This window comes from Pecten maximus, chromosome 11, assembly GCF_902652985.1.
Source record: "Pecten maximus chromosome 11, xPecMax1.1, whole genome shotgun sequence".
Taxonomy (NCBI): Eukaryota; Metazoa; Mollusca; class Bivalvia; order Pectinida; family Pectinidae; genus Pecten; species Pecten maximus.
The window spans coordinates 23,044,000-23,067,776 of NC_047025.1; the positions used below are offsets into that span (position 1 = coordinate 23,044,000).

General features: G+C 34.7%; 1 protein-coding gene across 1 annotated transcript; it reads left to right on the top strand.

Moving 5' to 3' along the window:
• Window positions 1–464: 464 nt before the first annotated feature.
• On the top strand, window positions 465–22,281 carry LOC117338504 (calmodulin-2/4-like). The gene is made up of 7 exons (XM_033899860.1): window positions 465–470; window positions 11,336–11,381; window positions 12,851–12,967; window positions 13,774–13,883; window positions 19,213–19,303; window positions 19,665–19,721; window positions 22,193–22,281. The coding sequence occupies exons 1-7, from the start codon at window positions 465–467 to the stop codon at window positions 22,279–22,281; spliced, it is 516 nt and encodes a 171-aa protein (XP_033755751.1).
• The last annotated feature ends 1,496 nt before the right edge of the window (window positions 22,282–23,777 follow it).

Consider the following 23,777-nt stretch of genomic DNA (forward strand, 5'->3'; position numbering starts at 1 on the left):
AAATATGACCGCCTTTCCCAAAGGATGTTTCACACCATCTTTAGTCGAAATTCACCAAAGGGTTAAGGAGGAGTAGGATTTTATAGCAAAAATTCACCATAGTTCCCCTTTTGGAGACTCCGCCCCTCTGGCCCCAGGGGTCAGACCAGCCTCATTTATATAAATATCACCGCCCTTCCTCAATGATGCTTCAAACCAAATTTGGAAGTAATTCACCAAAGGGTTAAGGAGGAGTAGCGTTTTGAAAGAAAACGTCTTACGCACGGCGTACGGCGGGCGGAGATGACCTAAAAAATGGTCTTATTTCATGGTAGGATGCTGAACAGAATTTCACGTTATTTTATTATCATGCTTTTCGAATACCAGTAATATGATATTTATTTCTTCGTTTTCAGGACTGCGTGACTATTGAAAAGGGTGAAAAAACTAGTTAGCAGAACGACAACCCGGGAATTACAGGCATCATGGCAGTAAGTGATGAAAGATATGTACAATTTGTGTATGATATGTGGATGAGAATGTCTTTAAGCTTGATGAGAAATAACCATAAAATACAACTGTCACTTGTTTGAAACGAGTCATAGCATGCACCACCATACTCGCTGGAGATCGTTCCCGAGAGACACTGTCTTTTTCCTATTGAGGAAAGATAAATCAAAAGCCTTTTCCCATGTAGCAAAACTAGGGAGTTGCCTACTGAACAGTATGAATACTTATCTACTAATACATGTGTATATAGATCACTGAACAGACAAATATAATTCGGCACATGAATAAGATAAATATAAAACGCTACAATTCGTCAGTAATATGCTTAGGTAAACTTAAACTTATCATTTATGAAAAAAAATAGTTGAATAGTCTGTATCTTAATTTGAAATATTCATAATATATAATTTTCGCCCCCGTTTAATTTTCGCCATTTTCGCCCTTTGATGATAGGGCGAATTTAAGATGACGGCGAAAATTTCAAGCTCAATTGCAGGATTTACAAGTTATCGTACATAGGCTACTTGTAGTCGGATCCAAAACATACCCTCGTACTTTCCAAGTGTGTTATATCCTATACAATTACAGGCAACACGTGTTATATATTTACACTTAGTTTATAAAATAGGTAATTGTTTTATTCCAATCTGTGCATGTGAAATAAAATCTAGATCTAAATATAGGCCTTGTAAATTTGCGATATCACGTGGAGTTAAATCGAAAATATCGGCTAAGACAGCGTACTAGGTTTAGTATATTTCATTTTAAACAAAAGCTTTAAATACTAAGTAACTTTTAAAATCCAAACATGTTTTAAAATTATGCACACAAATAGGTCTCTGCCATTGTGAAGGCTGATTGTATGACTTCACCGTCGCTTGTGGCTTCAATCAATGACAAATGAACAAAAGAAAACACTGGTCAGTAGCTATAGACTTGTAATTAGTCACGGCACGGTGAACTTACCACTCATCGCGTTTGCTTAAAATCGACCATGCATACCTAATACTATTTGAATCAATATAGGCTTAAGTAAATCTGAACACAGGTAAACGTTGTATATTTCACACCTGATTACATTTCACACCTCAGCGCGATATGCGAAGAAAAGAAAATTGGGGAACTCGATAAATCCCGAGTGTTCCGAGTGCAATTGCATCGAGAATTCCGAACGGAATTTTCCGATTGTGAACGAGGAAAATACATTTCTTAAAAGTAGTTCAGGGCGAAATTAAAACGGGGCGAATATCTTTTGTGTTGCTCAAGGGCGAAAATAACCTGGGGCGAAAAATACCAGGTATACAGTATTATAACACAAAATAATACAATATGATAACACTAATAGAGTCCATCATATTCTACCCGAGGGTGTAGAATTTAGGGTCAGAACCGATGCTTGACGAGGTTCTGACCCCAAATTCTACATCCAAGGGTAGAATTTCCCTAATCCACATACCTAACCTAGGATGGACTATTTTTCTCTCACCTTTTTCATGACATGCATGGGGTAATCGATCCAAAATTGCAAAACTATATAAAAACTTTGTATTTTTTTCTCGGCTTTCCGGAAACTGCCGACTGATGTTCGACATCACGTCATATTCCCCCACCTATGCTTGTTTACACAACAAAAAATATCTACTCAATATGTCAACTAATAATTTGTTCAAATGACACATAGAAAAAAATGATAAAGTGCATTTGGGAAAGTTAGTATACATATAAACAAACAGAATGGTTTTCCCAGTGACGTCAAACAAATAAAAAGTAGTCCCGGACCTGAGGTCACTCGGTGCTACTATGTGGGATAGAGATTTCTCTTACCCTGGACAGGGATATCCGCAGTTTTAACGGGATGAGATTTTCTTATCTCAACCTAGAGAAAAGACAAGCTACACGTGCTCTTTTCATGTTCTCAATAATTGTATTTGTCACGTTAACAATACCATGACGTCACAGCAACTGTACAATGACGTCACGTCGACAATTCAATCATGTCACGTCAACATTTCCTTGCAGTGGTGTAACGTCAATATTAAATACGTAAGAGGGTAAACAGGGTAAGAGAAAAATAATAATTCATCCCCATTGAAGTGAGACAGGGGAATCTCAACACTCGTGGTAAGATAATTAAGCTGCCAAACACTCGGCAAGCCTCGTGTTTGGCAACTCAAGAATCTTCCCCTCGGGTTGAGATTAATAGAAACTTTCACCACCTTGGGGGTGAGACAGGGGAATCTGAACTCGAGGGGAAGATTCTTAAGTTGACACAAATTGCGGGCTGTCGAATACCGCCAATTTTCAAATCAATGCTTCTCTACTAATTTTTAACAGAATTTACATCCCAAAACGCCAGTGCGACAATGAAATCTCCTATTTGAAGAACACAATATAAATCCTCAGCTAATCTCCGACTAAAATCCACATTGTTGCTTGTTCTCGATCTCTGAACATCCTGGTTATTAGACTGCATCACATACGACCAAAGGGGTTCGGTTTTAAATTTTGATTAACATATGACATCTACAAATAATCTCGAGACTACAAATCCCACATTTACTCACATTATAAAATCTTACAAATCGAATTTGTCAAGGTTTTAGAGTGCATATAAACACTGTGTTTTTCATGTTGTGATATTTCACCTTTGTCGTCATGTTAACCTTGTGCTCATTTTTTTAACCGCGTCCGTGTGTCTCGAGTGACCAAATAACACATACTATACTGTCAACACTGCGGTTTTAATTCGTATTTATATGGGTATGGCTAAGTTTGTATTATACAATATCAATATCATTTATGTTTTAAATGAATATTTTATCTTGAAAATATCGTATTAATTCATATCAACATCGTAATAAGCAAAACGTGTGTAGCGTAGGTTCTATAGATCCCAGACGCAGTCAGTAGTTTGCATGACTATTTATTATGGTCGCTGACCAGAAAACCTATTAAATAAATAGACACATATAATCACTCACACATCATTCACTCCATAGTATAAATAGACATAAATAGACATACAATGATGTGATATAACGAATGATTACGATTAAAATTACTATATTTCACATAACATAAACTACCAGGAACATCCAGAGTATTTATATGTAGTGACTGGATCTTACTCTCGACGGTTCCTTGTGTCACCGTCGAGGGAATAGGTGAGAGTGAGGTAGGGAGACGGCGGTGACTGGTATTTGGACAGTTGGTCCGTGCCGCACGTGCACATACATACATATTTACATTTCTAACTGCCGATACGCGCGTTAATTTGAATATAATATGAACACCTGGGTACACGTGTTTGGAACTATATTTTATGTTGCCTTGGCGACGAGAGTCGCTGACTGACTGCCGTTACACTACTGTGTACACATGATGTTACAACGTGACGTACTTACGTCGGGTGTATCTCTGAACGCCAACATTTTGAATTTACCTGTAGGGCAGTTTGTTTTGATAGCTATTATAGTCTTTTCCCTAAAAGTAGTCTCAATGCCAACAGGTCATTTACCTGTAAATGTTACCTGTTGATACTACCTGTAGGTGAAATTAAGGATTTATAATTAAATATCATATTTATATGCATATCAAAAATATTTATTTTATTTGATATCTAGTTTCAAATTTAAAACGACAATACAATATTTTTGCTTGAAAATTATCTTTATGTTCAAAATAATGATTTTATTTGATCTTATTTAAGTCTTAAAAAATCATTTATACTCAATTTTAGAATATCTACATGTATTCATTTGCATTTAGATAAATAAAATGGTTTAACTCTCTCGTTGCAACACTAATTTCCATATAGGCATATGGATAATTTGAATCAATTGAGTCTAATTTCACTACTTAAGAAAGTTTTGTTCTATATTGATGATAATATATACAGCTACATAAAAGTCTGCACAAACAGCAATATACCTGAAAATATAACTTCCCAAAACTTGAAAGTTCCATTGTACAACCAGATACACATTTAATAACTACTAATTACTACTTTGGTCGCATGTTATCGACTACCTCTCGATACATGACTTGAAAATTTGACAAATTACAAAGAGCGATATTCATCTTCTATGTCACCAGAGCTGCAAACTCTACACAGGCGTTCACTTATATCGACGAATTTCAATAATCAGAGTATGCGTTGATAAATGTATTCTACTCAAAGCAATTATTGGTTGTTTTGGTATATATTTATATAGATAACGTTGTAGTGATATATAATCTACTAAATAATGTAAACATATCTTGTCGCGCATTGTCAATAATACATTTTAATACTAAAAAAGTATCTCAATGCAGTACTTAGTACTAAATAGCTTTAACCAGTACTTAATTACATTATAATACTGGGTATACACAATTGGGAAGAAAACCCAATTAAGTTAATTTCTAGTTTCTTTCCGTCAAAAAATGCATTTCGTAAAAGGCCTCCATTTCCACCAGAGTCCAATACAATTGTTAAAAATAGTAAGCAAGGCTTGATTTACAAAATCTTCATTGGAATATTAAGACTGTCAATGCTGTAAGCCTTCAGAAGCTTTATAGCACTTTTAAATTCATCCGTAGATAGATATCTCGGTCAAGCTCCAAAAATAGAGATCTAGAGTCCATATCAACATGTAAATCAGTATTCTGCTGGTCATTATCAGAATGGGGTTTGTTCTTGCATTATTACGTGGATTGGTTTTCCGTAGGTGCTTCCTATATTGCCTTTGTTGAGAGGTACATGTACATACATGTGTGTCCAGTCATTTTCAACTTTCTACATTGTTGTATATGCATATTTTTATTTAAGATATCTTGATTTTTAGTAATGTAAGTTTTTATTTCAGATATTTTTACTTTCTCTATATAAGACTTTTTATTATATATATATATAATCATTTCCATTTGAATATTAACATGCATTGTTCATTTAACATATTAATATGTATTTTATGTGTACAATATTAATCAATAAATATAGATTTCTTAGTGCTGAGATTGGTGAAATAAACTTTTCAAGTAATTAGTTAACAAAAACTATTCAGTGCTATGATGGAACTGTAAGTGGCATATATAAGTACATTTATGAACAAATTTTATTAATTCATAGATTTGTTGCTATTTTTCAAAACTATATATGTTCTATATTACTTAATTGCTCATTTTGTTGAATGCATACATGTGAAGAAAATGGGGGAAAAAATATATACAATTCTACTGTATGATTTGTAAAACACAGGTAAATCTCAGGTGATTGTACAGGTAAAAAAAAAAAAAAAAAGACAACTTATATGAAGCAGTATATAATTACCCTCCCATTGTTTCCTGAAACAACACCTACCTATTGTTTTAAAAAATGTTGGCGTTCAGAGAACACCCCCTTACGTCATACCGTTGCGACCGAATTTTGCGATCTGACGGCGGGGATTTTAATTTAGTTAACGCAAATATGAGGATTGATTGTCAATTCACTTCATTTGCACGAGGTTCACTTCCCTTCATCAGTCCATGCAAGCAACAAAATAGACAATCATTCCTTAATTGAAGTCATTAGAGCTGCATCAAGTTTGATTTAATATTTTGTATACATTTTCTTGTTATTTTCATTTAGTTCATGGTTTGCCATCAAATTACATTTGTAATTACAATTTTAAGTGCTAACAAGTTGTTTTAAAAACTGCCAAACGATTTGTACTGCATGTGATCAGTGATCAATCTACAATTTATTTTCATGAGTCCTTTACGGCTGTGTTGCTAAGTCCCGCAATGTTAAATATCAGTATTTCCAGAAATTCGGTGATTTCCATCAAAGTTCTCCGAGTACATATAGGACTCTGAAATCGCATGTAGATTTATCACAGTGTGATTATCTAAACATTGATGATGAGCTCATTTGATTTTTCTTTTTTTAAGCGTATTATTTGCTTACTTGACTTAAATTTGTATAAACTAAATATCATTTTGCCGCTTAGTGTCAAAATGTCAAATAGTTAAACGCGTTGTGAAGCATTTTTTCGTAATATTTACTATCTATGTAATTCCACTCTACTGTACATCGCATATTATGTAAGTTATTAATTATGCAATTGCGTGTGTAAGCATCCAACGCTACTCTAATAAGCTATAACTGTAGGGCTTACAGAAGAAAGACAATGAATTTAAATGAGAAAGAAAAGATAATACTTTGGGAGTTTTTCTAGTAGTTAGTTTCTGCCAACGCCAGAATTTTAAGTATTTAGGGCAAACGCCATTACCCCGTCCAAATTCTCACAACATTAAAGGGCAACCGATACTGCTACTTCATGGCGAACTTTAAAGGACATATACAATTTTTTATATACAGGTATGACATGAGGTTTTTCCATGACGACAGAAATTTTGACACGACAGGACATTGGAAAAATAGACACGAGGATTACACAGAATATCTGTAGTCTCTTTTAATATTTTGTGACTAACTAAGTCGGTCAAACTGCTTTAGACTGATCCAGATTAAGCAATTTATCTTTAATTACAGTTGTTATCGAAATATGACTAAGCTTCGTAGGATATATAAGGTATTGTCTTCCGGAAGTAAGGTGACATAGTCATTAACTCTAAATTGGCCATAAAAATAAAAGTTAAAAAAATGTTGACTTGATCATTATTTTAATCGTAATGAATTCTACTAATAACTGGAATACTTGCCTGTATCTACTTTGGTGTGAAAACAATTTCGACCATGACTTGAAACGATTTAGGACAGATAGATCTAACGGCAGTTTTGTTTTAAATAACTTTTTTTTAACTGCTTAATTAGGTTGACGCACTATTGTGAATGTGATTAAACTAGCTCTAATCAGTCACGTTTTATATTAGTTTGTTTTGCTTGTGTGTGCATGCTTTTTATTTTCCTTCTTTTTTTTACGTACATCCAAGACAAATATCTACTTTTAACCGCAATCGTTTTATTAGGGATAAGCAATAAGAAATATTATCTAATACATCGGTTAATTTTTTTGCATGGCTCATCAATTCATTGGAGTCGATGAATGACCAATCAGTATCCGTTATTATCGTTAAGTAACATCAAATATAAGAAGTAGGTTTACGTTGAAATATCCTGCTATAACAGTATCAGAGACTTCTGTGTTAAAACTCGATCAATAGATTGCCCAATTTTACTCAAGAGTTGAACTTTGAATTTGGGGGTCTGTAAACAGTTCCAAACAAAAAATGTGTAACTTTGAATGATATGTATAGAAATTCGAACACTTTTAACTCTGTCAACATTAAGATGATAGCGAGTTTTTATTATTAATTCATTGGATACGTGCCCTTTGTCATTACGATAATAACATACATTTACTGGGCTATGATAACTGGATATTTTTAAAGATGAATCATCATCCGATTCATGGAGCCTTGTCTCAGTAAAAGAAATGATTTTACATTTACGTTATTCTGTATTTCATATATCAATTTTGTGTTTAAGACTTTGAACGTTCAAACGAACAAAAGAAAATCTAACAATATTTGAAAAATCTTCAGACAGATCTGACAAAAAAGTCGAGACACAATCGGATATTGGAGCGGGATTAGATTCGACATCTCCGCTTAAAAATAATTACAAAAAGATCACTAAAATATCTGAGAAGATAAAAAGAAAATAATAGCAAAAGATAAGATGCAAACAAGGACGCTACCTATACTAAGTTATTATGATCAATTGTTTTGGTATGTAAGAGTAAGCAGAAGCAGAACCTTGACACGATGTATGAAATACAGTAATACTTATAACTGGAAATCAGGTACTAGTTGCTTGGCTATTGTATAAACCTACTCTCATTCTATATCCAATGCACAATGTTGTTAAATGACATATATATCTGTTATACCCGTATGATAGACTTTGTCAATAAACGAGAGTATGAATACTGAATAATACTGTGTAGCAATTTGACAAATAGAACAGTTGTAGGTAAATGCAAATGACAGCTAAATACTTAGGCAAGACATGCATGTATATATAGGAGTTGACTAGATTTATATTGACACAAAATCCCAACACTGAAAAATAAAAAAGAGACGTTAGTAACGATGGTAGTGTTTTACCGGCGCAAACTTAACTGGTGAGAGAGGTGGATATATTTTGTCTATGTCGTCCATCACATATTCTGTTCACAGTAAACTCGTGTTCATGCTATTGAATCCTTATTGGAAAATTATCGAGTACAAGAACATCACATCGTTTGTAATATAAGTTCTCGGTTCTATTGTCATTACAGTGGTTCTTATTTTGAGAATGTAGCATTACCTGACCTGTATGTAACTTTTCGGAACACCTTGCACCGTCAATTTCAACGTTTTTTTGCACATGCTTAATTATGTGCTCCGGTGAGAACGTACTCATAAACCTGATTCACAAACTTTCTGAGATCGTTCTGAGCTTACATTTAATAGGAAAGATCGCTTTAAGTTTTATGTTTCGCGAGAATAATACCCGCACCTGTCATCAAAGTCTTTATCGTTTACTCAATGGTCTCACTTTCAATATATATTTGCTAATATTATGCGCCCTGTTTGAATGAAAACTGATTTCAAAATAATGGTTTCGTTCACAAGTCGGCATTTTGTATGTTTCTTTGAAATGTTCTCGCTTAAATACTCCATTTCTAGTCATACAGTTGTATATATATTTATAAATTTAAATATCATTTTGAAATGAAATGCATAAACTGCTGTTGGCGAATGCATTATCACTCTAAACTGAAAAAGTCAATAAGTATAGTCAAGGGGATAATTGTAATGACCTAGATATAGTGGTGATGAGTTTGTGTTACACGGATCGTGAAATATGTAAACTATATGAATTAGACCTTGTCTGAAGGTCATTTCGTCTATTTGATACCCACCAGTGGTCATACATTAATGAAATTCTATACGAAAATACTGTTTTATTATCTTGCGATCGTGTCCCTGCTCTAACTGGTAAATTATCGTGAAAGCGTGTCCACTGTTCTAATGAGTATATTATTTCGAGAGCGTGTTTTCTGTTCTAATTAGTAGGTTATATTGAGAGCGTGCTCTCTGTTCTAATTAGTAGGTTATATTGAGAGAGTGTTCTTTATTCTAATTGGTATATCATCTTGAGCACGTGTTCTTTATTCTAATTGGTATATCATCTTGAGCACGTGTTCTTTATTCTAATTGGTATATCATCTTGAGCACGTGTTCTTTATTCTAATTGGTATATCATCTTGAGAGTGTGTTCTTTGCTCTAATTGGTATATTATCTTGCGATCGTGTCCTCTCCAGTAACTGGTAAATTATCTCGAGAGCGTGCTCTCTGTTCTAATTAGTATGTTATATTGAGAGCGAGTTATTTATTCTAATTGGTATATTATCTTGCTATCGGGTCCCCTTCTCTAACTGGTAAATTAGCTTGAGAGCGTGCCCACTGTTCTCATGAGTATATCATGTCGAGAGCGTGCTCTCTGTTCTAATTAGTATGTTATATTGAGAGCGAGTTATTTATTCTAATTGGTATATCATCTTGAGAGCGCATTCTCTGTTCTGATTGGTATATTGAAATTGAAAGCGTGTCACCTGTTTTAATTGAAATATTATTTTAAAAGCGCGTAACTATTTCTAATTCATATATGATCTGAAGAGCATGTTCCTTAGTTTAGTTAATATACATCTTTCGGAGTTTGTGTCTTATTTCACATTGATATGTTACATTAAGAGCGAGTTTCCAGTTTTAATTGGTATGTTCCCTAGGGAGCGTGTGCCCTTTTACATCGATATGTCACACTGAGAGCGAGTGTCCTGTTTCCATTGAAACATCACCATAGAAGCGAGTGTCTTATTTTATATTGATATGTGACATTGATGGAGTTTGTTCTGCCTCCGTTGATATATAGTCTTGAGAGCTTGGGTCGTGTTTCATAAAGAGGATGTTGAATGGTTTTGTAACAGAGCGCAGGATTAATTAAATTTAAATCACTGCCTCTGCTAGGGATCGAACCCGGGACCTCTGGCTTACTAGTCTTACGCTCAACCGATCGAGCTAAAGAGAAGATCTCTCTAGCCGAGCGGTATATTGCGGCTAGTATTTACCAGGGTTACATACTCCCCCTCCAGGAAAGAACTCATCCTCGAGTTTCCAGGAGTAACAGCGATGCTTCTGGAGCAATCCTGAGTATTTTCCCTGGGTCCCTTCATGGGCTCCAATGTAACAGAGCACAGGATTGATTAAATTTAAATCATTGCCTCTGCTAGGGATCGAACCCGGGACCTCTGGCTTACTAGTCTTACGCTCAACCGATCGAGCTAAAGAGAAGATCTCTCTAGCCGAGCGGTATATTGCGGCTAGTATTTACCAGGGTTACAGTTTCCCATTTAATATAACATATATTTCATGAATATGGCAGAATATCGGTATTTTCATGAGTGCGAAGCAAAATAACCAATTCATATATCTTCGCTTTGATTAAAAAAATCAGCAAGCTTCGCTCTGATTGGTCAAAAACGAAAAACTTCACTGGCAGAAATGCAATAAATTGATATATCATCTAGTGAACATGTTCCCTGTTTTACATTGATATATTATCTTAAGAAAGTGTAACCTGTTTTACGTTGATATGTTATCTTAAGAACGTGTGCTATGCTTTACATTGATATGTTACTTTTCATAACGGGCCTTGTCTTATATTAACTTAAGAGTTGACAGATTGCATCCTATAGTATTTCACCAATATACAATGTCAAAGTCCCAACGGTTTTCTATGTAGACTATGAGAGTGGAAGTATTTTGATACTTTTTAACATTTACTTGACTAATATATGATTGATTTTTTTCTAGGAAAAGGAAAGTATCCCTAAGAAGCTTTCCTCAAACCAGGTCCATGGTAAGGATTTACGTCAGATACCGTATTGTTTATTAATTTTCCCGATTATTCAAGGTCAAACCAATGACTATCACATTGATTGTTAATTAAATACGGACAAATAACATTTATACAGCGGTGATAAACAAAAGTATCGTTATATTTTGAGATGTTACTGGACAACCGGATAATACGGTTTAAACAAATTTGATTGATGTATCGCCTGCACGATGAACTACTCGTTGTTTACGAGAGATACCAAGTTAAGACACACGAATCTTAATACACTTAATATAATATAATGCATGCATAAATTACTCCAAACCTATAACAGCAAATACGGACAGTTTCCAATCGGAAAACCTTCACGCATATTGAGTAAATGTGTATTGTGTTATAAGATTTATATCAAATCGAATTGAAATGGTAAGGTACATTGGTAATTTAGCAATGACACTGAGTACCCAAACGAATCAACATCAATCAGCCATTATTACCTTATTGATAATGGGGCGATAACTCCCAAGATCTATGTAGCATGACGTAGATATATTTATAGTGAAGTGTTATAGCGGAAATAGGTTTGTGAACGCCATTAAAATGAAAACAATCAAGCCCTTTATGGGCGGCGGAAAGGGCAAAAATCCATTAAAACAAAACCAATGTCAAAAATTATACCAACAGACATCCTTTTCAAATCAACATATGTTATGGAACAATCAATGTTCAAAACCAAACCAATAGACATAAAAACTAAACCAATAGACAAACGGTAATCAATAGTCACGGCTGCACTCACAAACTGACGCTAGATGGCGTTGTATTTCAGTATACGTCATTGATACAGGTCCTCGTGATTTCGTGTACATACACTGCACCCGGACCCGCACCCCGACCTGGACCCGCACCCTGACCCGGACCCGGACCAGGACCCGATCCCCGTTCCAATCGTCAGAAAAAAATTTCCTTTGCAATAAATCTCCACTGTCAGACTTTTTTTCCCGTTTGACATCCCCTCCAACAACTATTCAAATTTCGAACACCACATCTGCTATACCCAGGTTTATGAAGGAGGGGCAGTATAGTATGTTTGGAAACAGGTTGTTCTGAATTTGTTTTCAAACTTGATATTGACGCCATTTTAACTATCCCTTCAATTCGTTTTAACTTCCTTTTTTCCACCTGTAACTACAAGCCGTCTGCTGTTTTCAACAGAGCCTCACTGTGAAATACGCTTTTAAGACTGGAAACTTTTCAGATCGGAAAATGTTGTATTAATTCTGACACATTTGTGATTGCTACATTATGTTCTAACAAATTCCATATTACTTCCATTTGCTTCGCATACAAGCCGCCATATTTTACGGATAAATTGCTTTGTACAGTTACGAGACGGCCATGATATTTTCGTCGATATTATCATTAACATTCCAAGTACATTATATTTATTCTTTTATTTACTTAGTAGGCACTTTAATTCTTTTCATTAGATATCGGGGAAGTATTCCGGCTATATGGGAACGAGTTAGGGACGGTGATGAGGAACCTTGGTCAATATCCAAACACGGATGAACTGAACATTATGCTGAAAGAAATCGAGATCGACGGTTCGTATATACTTCCACCCCAAACATCTGATCATGGTCGTCCAACATCTGATCGCCAAACGTCATCAGATGTTGGACTGTTGGAAGCGTCTGTGGTAAGTCGTCCGTCCGTCCGTTCGTCTCCAACCTGTGGACCGTCTTTCCGTAAAAAGCTTACAACTAAGGTGTGTAATAAGCATGATGATTTCAATTTTCCTATTGTTAATTTTCCATTTCTTGATAGAAACATTCTCGCTTCCCCTATCTATGGTATTCAAAAATGTGTATGTCCCAGTTGATTCGATATTCAAAGACATGTTGACATTATCACGATTTCCTTGACAGAGATCGCCTACTGACGGAAATATTGACAACGCCATGTCGCAAGTGATAAAGTTTGATGAAGCCAATGATAATGTTATAGTAATTACTCTATTTATTTAGTTTGTCATTTGCAAATTTTCTTAAGCACTTGCAAGTAAAACATATTTATGCAGTATCCCAGCGGCCAATAGACGTGCATGGATAGTTGTGTGCAATATCGGAAAAGAAAAGGGACATTTATGTATATATTCAATTTTGTCACTGATCTGTGGGGCAATATTACATTTATATTTAACTACAAAAAAGATGAACAGTGAACTTAAAGAAATGTCAGCGAATTTGCACAGATATCATCGCTTAAGCACATGAAATGTTAGCCCTCCTTTGCCATCTTGCGTTAACATGTACTTAACTAATAATATTGAATATGTGTCATTTTTCTGAAATCTGGACTAATATCTGGACTACATTTAAAAACGATGTTTATTGTATATCATTTGCAGGTGGTGAGACGTCCAGCTTCGTAAAGTTCGTACACGTGATGGCCAATATGGAGGTCATCGGTGAACAATCAGAAAAGGAGGAGGAGAAGGAACTGCGTCAGGCATTCAGGGTAAGGGGTTGGTCAATGGTATAATATGGGTAAGCTATTATACTACATTATACATGTTGATATAAGTTGTAGCTTGATACTGTTATTTGTTTATTGTTGCATGAATGCAAAATACAAATGGACAATATTTGAATACTTTGTCATACGAGTGAAATATGTTATTCAACAGGAAACTATTCAATTGTCTTTCTGTTTCACGTATAACGCACACCGGTCAATGTTGCATCCCATTCTATTGCTCATTAGTGTATTCATGTAGAGTATACACTGATGTACTTGTTTACAACTTGTGCATTCCGATGACGTCACACTAGTAGTAAAGAAAGATGTTTACAGGTCCCGCGTTGTGTCGCGTTGTTTAAAAAATGCGTTTTTCATTTTTTTTTATCGGAGAGTGACGTTGGAGAGAGAACAGCTCTTTTTGCGGGGAAAATGTCGGACAGTTTTTGGCACGGTTTTAGTAACCGTCGTAGCAACTGCTCTAACAAAATATAGTTCCATCTACAACACTTATTCTGTGAGATGTTTGGAGTGATTTTTTATGTTTTGAATATTTAGGAGACCGTAACAATGATGGTTATATAAAAAAATATTACATGGATCGTGTTTATTTAAAAGAACACGAGAAGAAGAAAAAATCCGACGGCGGAGAGTACTACCCGTGGTAGCGCGGTCCCGGACATTACTACACATTGTGATGAGGCTAATGTTGTTATGATCAGTGAATACGCATGTGGGTTAATGTTGCATTGATAATTAAACAGAACAAAAAACGTTATGTTTTTAAATAAATTTCTTATTTATTAATTTCCCCGTCAGTTCTGTTTGTTTTCTCGACCGGATTTTAATGTTAGGTGTCCAACGTCCTTATCGGGATATTTTGTCGGTCCTTGCTTCTCGCGTGGTCACGTGACCGGCATGAAGGACTAAATTAACACTTGGTCGGTAAATATGGCCAAAGCACCCGATTAACGTATTTTGTCGTACTAATAAACGTGACATACCTGTTTAACATACTTAGAAGCCGAGGAAAAGTGTTGTACATTTTTCTATGTTTTCACGTACAGTTATATAACGGCGTTACAAACTAGTATTTTAAATTGACGAACTGCCGATTAATTGACTACTTTAAAAATAAAAAAAATACATTTGACGATGTTTTTCATTTCGTAAGAATCTCGTAATACCTTCACGCTCTTACCTATTTCATAAGTATTGATTTTGGGTAGTCGGGTGCTCTAGGACGATTTATTATTCAGTGTTTCAAGATGCAAAAAAATTCATCTTTCACTTTGTCAGTGCATTCGTGATCCCAGCTTGGATCGGCTCTCATGTCAACGATAAGAACGGTGGTTTTACCACAGTGTTGAATCTACAAACGTGTATGTACAACGACAAACGTTCTACACGATACCTTATGCCTTTGGAAATCATATATGAATGATTATTTTAATTTGATAACGATCCATTGCATTAATTTATCAACATTTGTTCGTTTCTATATGCCGACTAATATACTTAAGACGCTGACGAGTTCCAATACCAAAACATGAATATTAACACTCTGTAAATCGTCTTAGCCCGCCCCATTAACCAAAATCAATACTAAAACATGAATATTAACACTCTGTAAATCGTCTTAGCCCGCCCCATTAACCAAAATCAATACTAAAACATGAATATTAACACTCTGTAAATCGTCTTAGCCTGCCCCATTAACCAAAATCAATACTAAAACAGATAAGAGCGTGAACGTTTTTATTCGAGAAGAACGAAAAGTGCTGTACATCCTTCGGAAATGTCGAACATCGTCAAAGTTACTTAAAAAGTAGACAACAAATAGGTATTGCTTCAATAAATGTCAGTTTCTGACGCCTTTGAATAACTGTACATGAATAACTTAAAAGAAGGTTTTGCACTTTTCTCCAGTTTCAAAGTACGATGAACAAGTGCATCGCATTAGTTTGTACGAAAAAATACGTCAATTGGATGCTCTTTCTATAATTACCGACCAAGTGTTAATGTAGACTTTCGTGCCCACATGACCACGCGAGAACACGAGCGCCAAAGAAAACATCCAAATTAGGACGTTGGACACCGAACATTGAAATTGATTGTAAAAACATACAAAACTGACGAGGTAATTATTTAACAATGTATTTCTTTAAAAACCATAATGAGTTTTGTTCTGTCCTATCCTAAGGTAATATGAAATGCAAAAAGTGTCACCTTTTTGTCGGATATTACAATCGTGAATTCATCTGATGAATTTACCTTTAATCAAGATTATTGCACAATATTGAAGGTCAGAAGTAACTGTTTGTTATGAGGACACTGACGTCATTAAATCAAAAATATGTTTCGGGCCGTGCCATGTGCATAGCGACATACTAGATTTTCTTCAAATAAATTTCAATTGCAATGAATATAATAATGTAAGATGAAAGTAGTTTGTTTATTCTGAAATAATGCCACGAATGTGTGATATCAATATTATTTTGAAGATAAAACTAAGCAAGTTACAGAGATAATTCACAATAACAATTAAGTGGTATACAAGATGGTGTATTAATCAACACTGTTAATTACTTATCTTAAAACAGCTGTCCTTGAGTGATCCGTTCCTATCTTTTCTCCATAATTCAGAATGTTCATAAATCCAATGGTTCTCAGTATCAGGCAATTAATAATCCCACAGAATGCATATAGCTCTCCTTTACAATTGTAAACCAGTTCTCGATAATAATTTGTCTCTCGTGGTCTTTATATACTATATTGCCAAATTACAAGTACATTCTCCAACCATCTCTTTTCTGTAATTCCCTAACACACTTCTTGTAAACAACCACTTGTCAATAAACACTTGTAAACACATCATTAAATCTCCCAGATTGTTTCAAATATGTCAAGGCCCTTCTATTTGGTATATATAACACATCACTTTAACTCAAAATCGTGACTTTTCAATTTGACTTTAATTTGTATGACGGGGTTTTTCCATGAAGCAGAAGACGATTATTCTTGCAAAGTACCTTGCCTTTTTGAGTGTCTCCATGCAATAAATCTATATTTATATATTGTTGATTTTTTTTGTTTCCATTTGGTTGATTTTGAGCATAGACTATTGTTTCCTTCTGGCAGTGTTCTTTTTGCGTACATATGTCCAATTTTTTTTAAGGGATGACCAGGTTTATTACTACTTTAAGTGCATTGATATTAAGTTGTTATTAATGTAAAAAATAAATTTAAAGATTAGGGTTGCTAAAAAAATTAAAAGAAAACTACAGAAACAGCTAAAATCATAAAGGGGGGGGGGGGGGGGGGGGGGGGGGGAAGCATCAACGGAATCAGGATCACTCAAATGAAAATGTGTGATAAAATGTTTCAAACTGATATAACTTACACTTTAATTCATATTAAAGTTGATAGTAATGCTCAATAGATACGTTTCAAGTAAAAAATGTGTGATCTATTTGTATTCATTTGTTCTAGTGGGAAGCAATATCAGGTTTTATTAGATTTCAAAGTATGAAGAAACAGTTAATATTCACACGGAGGTCTTAACGCTTTAGAGTACAAATATTTGCTGCAGTGATATCATAATAAAAACATTCCCGTGTACGAGAATTATAACCTTTAGTGTACGCTTCCGTATCAAAAAGTGTTGAAAAGGGACTAAATAGTACAAGGTTATAATTATGTTGCTAATAAATTTATAACATTTAATTCTTTCTTGACATCATATACAATACTTATCGATTAAAGACCAGAAGGGGTACAAAATAAGATATAGCATTCTATGCAAGATGAATAACATATCTGTTACCGACTGCTTTCAAAGTATATCCAATAGGAACCTTTCGATCCTCTCGGTGTGGACAACGGCATGCGGTTTTCACTCTATGGGACCGCAGAATACCAAATTATAAAATTTCAAGTTTTATATGAAAATCAATTTTCCTTGTCCGGGATGTATATGGATCTATATTTATTTTATATTGAACCCTCTTATTCTGTAACCTTTCAAAAATTGGGCATTGGCATACGGTCTTCATTCTATGGGACAACAAAGTCAAAAAGAGTTAATTTTGCTCCATTTTCTAGTTATGGGGAAAAGGTGAATTAACACTTCAATTTGCATGGAACTTGCTGTGTATATTCTAGACGGTATCCTCTTATTAAGGAACCTTTCAAAGTTGTACAGCGGAAATATTGAGATTTTATCCGAATTTCAGTTCTCCTGGTCCAGGGAAAATGTGAATTTACATTTCAAGTTGAATGGAACTTGGTATATATATTCTAGATGGAATCTTTTTATCATAAAACCTTTCAAAAGTTGAGATTGGCATGCGGTGTCAAATCTATGGAACCACAAAATATTCATTATAAAGATTAAAATTTTATCCGGAATTCAATTTTCTTTGTCCGGGAAAATGGTGAATAAACATTTCAATTTGAATTAAACTTGTTGTGTATATCATATGTGAAATCTTCTTATATCAAAATTGTAAAGTTTGATATTTTTTTCTGAAAATAACTGTTCCTGGTTCGCGAAATATGTGAATTAACATTTCAATTTGAATTGACGTCTTGCTGACGATTTACATGTCGCACAATTTTAAATAGTATTCTATTTATTCATCCATAGATTAATTCTATTAAAGTCTTATTTAAGACCAGAAGTTGTTGGCATACCACCAGATATGATGGAATGCACATACATATATATGTGTTTAATCTCAACTCAATTGATTGATTGGTATTGATTGACTTTTCTTTAAAATAATTTGATATCACATATCTTTATTATTAATTTAAGATTAACACACTACTCTCAATTCGCTGTAATTAATATATATTAATTTCCATTGTAATTCATTCCCAGAAAATGAAAATAGAATGTCACACTGCACAATGTACGACCATAACAAATGATGTCGATTTAAAGACGTCAATATACTCATAATACGTATATAGGTGCTTCGGAACATAAATATATTAATAGTTTATTCATCATTGTAGTATCCGTCAAGACAGGTTACCATTGAATTACTGTCTAACTTTACTTTACTAAGTTTTTCGTTATTCCGAATAACGAATTACTGTCCATCATTACTTTGCTTGTATATTTACAAAACAACAGTAAACATGAATTGATTTTAAATATATCATTTATGTTCATCCTCAAATATCTACGTGGAATTCTAATAAACTTCCATGTTTTTCTTCCAAAATGTTATCCAACCCTGTTGTTGTATTTTGGTATCTACGCTTACAATATCTACGTTGTGACCTTGACATACATTTCATACAAGCCATTACGTTACAGGTATTCGACAAGACGGGCTGTGGATACATCAGTGCTTCCGACCTCCGGGCGGTTCTGAAGTGTATGGGGGAGGATTTCACTAAGGAGGAAAGTATGTAGCCTGCTTAAAAGGTCATAGTTCAAGGATGTCACTTCGATTAGTAGTCGCATGTACTTTGTTATGCAAGTTATTAGGAAGGCACGTTTTATTTATAAGTCACTGAATTCGTAATTTAAGGGATTGAAGTACTAATATCAAACTGCAATAGATATTCGCGAGAGAATTAAATTCTGGATAGGAAATCTTCGCAAATTACCTTCAGAGAAACAAGTCAAATAAATCTACGAACTGGTACTTTGAAATAGTACTGTGATATAGCGAAGGTAAAACTCAACCGATTATTATAAATACTAATGGTGATCAGAGTATAAAATTTCAATTCAGTTTGATTATCTTTGCCCTTTATTTGTAGTTAATGAGATGATAGCTGAGGTTGACATTGACGGAGACGGAAGGATAGATTTTGAAGGTATGATGCACTGTCTCGTGTTTATAACTACGTTTATCCCACAACTACGCTTGTTTCATAACTGATATGGCACGTGATAAAATTCGTAGCAGTGTTATTGTTTTTTTACACACCGCAGTGTGTAACCACTTTCTAAGCCTCCGATTGGTCATTTGTGACCCCCAACAAATCTGATTGGCTTACATCTGGCCTTTGACCACGGACTATTTTCACTACTCTTTTTTCACTTTTTGTGGTCTGTCTTCAAAAGATCAACATGGACACGTTTTGTGGATTTGTCGATGCTCAACATTAACATAACTGGGTGAGAGGGGTGACCTCGTGGAAATGTCGATTAATCTTGGGTTTTAGACGTACGAAATATAATTTGATGTTGGTAAAATAGACGACGCACGGAAGCGAGATATTGCATCGGTTATAGGCCTAGCGAACCAAAACTGACACCCCACCTTCCCCTTGATTCTAGATATGCAGTGGACCCCGACCGATAGCCATGAAAGAATTATCAAAACAATGAAGAAATGCAATACAAAATCGTTAAATCACTGTCTCTAATCGTAGTCATTTGAATGAAACGGTCGCGGCATCTAACGTAGGCCTTAACCTAGAGCTTCCCTTTTAGTTGGGTGTCATTCGGTATGGATATTGTACTAACAGAAAAAAAATCAACGAATAAACACTTTCTTATCATTCCACTTACCTTTATTACGAATATATTTATCCCAAACACAAAAATGTAAAAAAAAAAAAAATCATCTTGGAACATTTGTCTCATGTCAGTAAACTGATGAGATTTCGTGTAAACACACTGACAAACGTTAAATAAATATTGCTCAGCACTCCAGCTCGGTTTCCGAAATATTTGTTGAAATGCACGGTGTCTTGAATGAATAAATAACAGAATGAACATTTACCATCACACTAACCAGTAATAATATACCTACGAAATCCAGGAAAGGGCCGATAATTGAATCTGACAATGATTAGTCTCATATTCAGCGGAAACATTCGACGGTGTCGTCTTCGAATATTTTGAGCGGAGTCATTTAAACAAGTTACATTATGTACCTATTAATAAATCACACAGATACAAGGATTGTCAAACTAATATTTCGTTTTGTAAAGTTAAATTATTTACAAATATAGTACAGAAGATATGAGTCGTGCATCTAAAATAGATGATAAGCTTTCGTATTTAACGACCTATATTTTGTCGTGTAGTGATTTGGTTCACGGAATTTAGTTGCTACGTTGGGAGAATTTGAACTTGACAAGCTTACATTTGTAAGTAAAGAAGTTATGGGATAAACAAGTTCCCCTACTCGTGACGATTGTTTATCATTTTTATCCAACTCGAGTTAGTTAATGTTCTATTTTTGAAAAGACACGAGCTTTAGCGAGTGTCTTTTCAAAATTAGAAAATTAACTATCTGGAGTTGGATAAAAATGATAAACAATCTCCACTCGTTGGGGAACCTCTATATATATTGTCATATACATATGTAGTAGATAATAATTATAGAAGTCCTATAATCATTAGTTAGTAATCCGTGTTACATAACACAACACAAGGTACAGGGTTAAATCCTCTGTACATCGTGTAGTGTTCACATTACTAATAAATATACTTTCCTTCACCAACATTCGTCTCTCAAAGACAGTGTTTCCTTTGCTATTCTAATTAGTGTTTTTCTTCCTCTCCTGGATTGGGGCTTCCCTTCTCGATTGGGGTCCTCGTCGGATTATTCAATGTATTATCGCGCCCATTTACAGTATGAATACTATAAGGTCCGTGCGACAGTAGCCATCTTCACCTTCCCCGATATACCTAGGCATTGGCCTGTTAGTCGCTTGCATTCATATGATCAATAACCTGTGGTCGTTACACGACATTCTAACCGAAGCTGGAATTTGCCTTTCTCATATTACAGCACGAAACATGTACATGTACACACCAGTGGCTGTCCATTAACGGGGATTATTTTCCCAGATTACGGTTTTAGTGACTTTAAACTAAGCTTCTACTTTCTAAAATACTTTTTATTATATGTGCTATATGTTTCTTTGATATTTTAACATAAAGCTATTACTTGTAACTATATCTGTTTATGATCAACGCATTTCTTTACACATGGCATTTAGCATGTTTCTTTATTGTGGTATTTAGTTAACATTTACACATAGCATGTAAGCAAACGTGAGAAAGTATCGGTAGAAATAACAGCGAATGGCCTGATGAAGATGTTGGTGCTGGTCCATCCAAAATAATCAAGTGGTTACGTTCACTTTTGTTCTCTTCATTACTGGAATATATCGAGGCAAAATTGAATGTTCAATAGCCACCACCTTGTAAAAGAACAAAAAATGATACTTTGATGTACATCCGACGAACCTCGAAGTCGCCGTACCAACATCAAATCGACTGGCCTTGAACTTGATTGTCGCTCCAAATTTCACATTTTTGTTTACAGAGTTTGTTGCTTGCATATATGACGATGCAGAAGATGGCGAAAGGGGAGAAAACAATACTGCTGAAGAAACAAGTACAAAATCATCGTAAAAATAGCATGTGAACACATGTAAAACATATATTAATAGCTATGTGTATATCCTTCACTGCATATCAAAACTACACGTAATCTCGACAAATGCAGTTGAACGTTATTAATCCGGAATAGATTTTTTTTAAGACATCTAATTCCTTGAGAAACCCGATGATGCTATGAATATTTTGGGAAATCGCTTGTATTATTTAGGTTTCCATTCAGTTCTAAATACTATTATGTACATGTCTTTTGCACAAGTAGTCAAATAGGCTGAAATTTTAAAACGCCTTCTTCTCAATAACAAAGAGGCCATTCTGGTGTAAAGGGCTAACAAATTTGTTTAAATGAATGATCTTGACCTACATTCAAAGTCACAGGGGTCAAATAGGCTGCAATCTTTAAAACAGCTTCTCAATAACCAAAAGTCGCAGAGACCTGACATTTGGTTTGTAGCATACTTGGGTGAAGGCTAGGACAATGAATGACTTGACCATGACTTAAGTAGAGTACGATCGGCCATAATATTTAAAAGCCACCTTTTCAAATAACCACGAGGCCCTGAGACCTTGCATCTGGTCGCTGATAAACTTGTTCTTATGTTTATGTATAAAAAGTATCAACGGATAACAGACGAGCGATTCAGGCGCATTGAGTCCCTGTTTTATTTATTAAATTATTCATTGATTTATTACAACGGAAACATAGTTTAAAAAAACCCACAACAGTACTGTAAGTTTCCATTCTGTCTACGATTTCAAAACCGTTCCACTCAACTCCACAAAACTTTCTGTATATTAGGTTAGTGCCGTAGTTGTGTCTTCTCAAGTGAAACACCCATAGGATCTACATCATGATAAACTCTTATTATAAGATCGATGTGGCGCAGCGGTATAAACTGCGAGTATTTCTGGCTAGGCGATTGGGTGCCGTAGATCGTGAGTTTGAGACCTGGTCAGGGCACGGGTCATAAAGTTATCATCCTTCGTCAATTGTGTTACTATGTTATATATCAAATAATTAGCACAATGTATCATATGCACTATGTGTTGGTGATTTCCTGTCGTAGTTGTACTCGATGAATAATGATAATATCTATATAAATATTTGAGTTTCCATACTAACAGCTGGGCGAGAGGGATAATTCTACACTTTGCAGAACCTTGCTTATACTTATTTGGAACGTTTGTAGCATTTATTATATTTTAATTCGAGACATAAGAAAAAATGATGTAAAAAATAAGCAGTTAAGTTATATCATGGATATCTTTTACCTATTTTATCCCACAGGTACTTCACTCAGAGATTTTAAGATATCAAAATGAATTAGCTACATTTATATAATTATATATAATGTCAAATGTGGCTCAAAGACAAAGTTGATGGATATGAGGAAACAAATAGACACATAATATCGAATGTGTTTCTCAAATCTCAAAATCTTTTAGCCGTATTCAAGTATAAAAACGCATTAATGATGCTTAAGGATAGTATAACAAGACATGTTAAAGTT

Coding starts and splice junctions, on each gene's coding strand:
- LOC117338504 (XM_033899860.1), top strand. Junction 13,884..19,212: donor AACTGCGTCAGGCATTCAGG/GTAAGGGGTTGG, acceptor ATTACGTTACAG/GTATTCGACAAGACGGGCTG. Junction 19,722..22,192: donor CGGAAGGATAGATTTTGAAG/GTATGATGCACT, acceptor TTTTGTTTACAG/AGTTTGTTGCTTGCATATAT.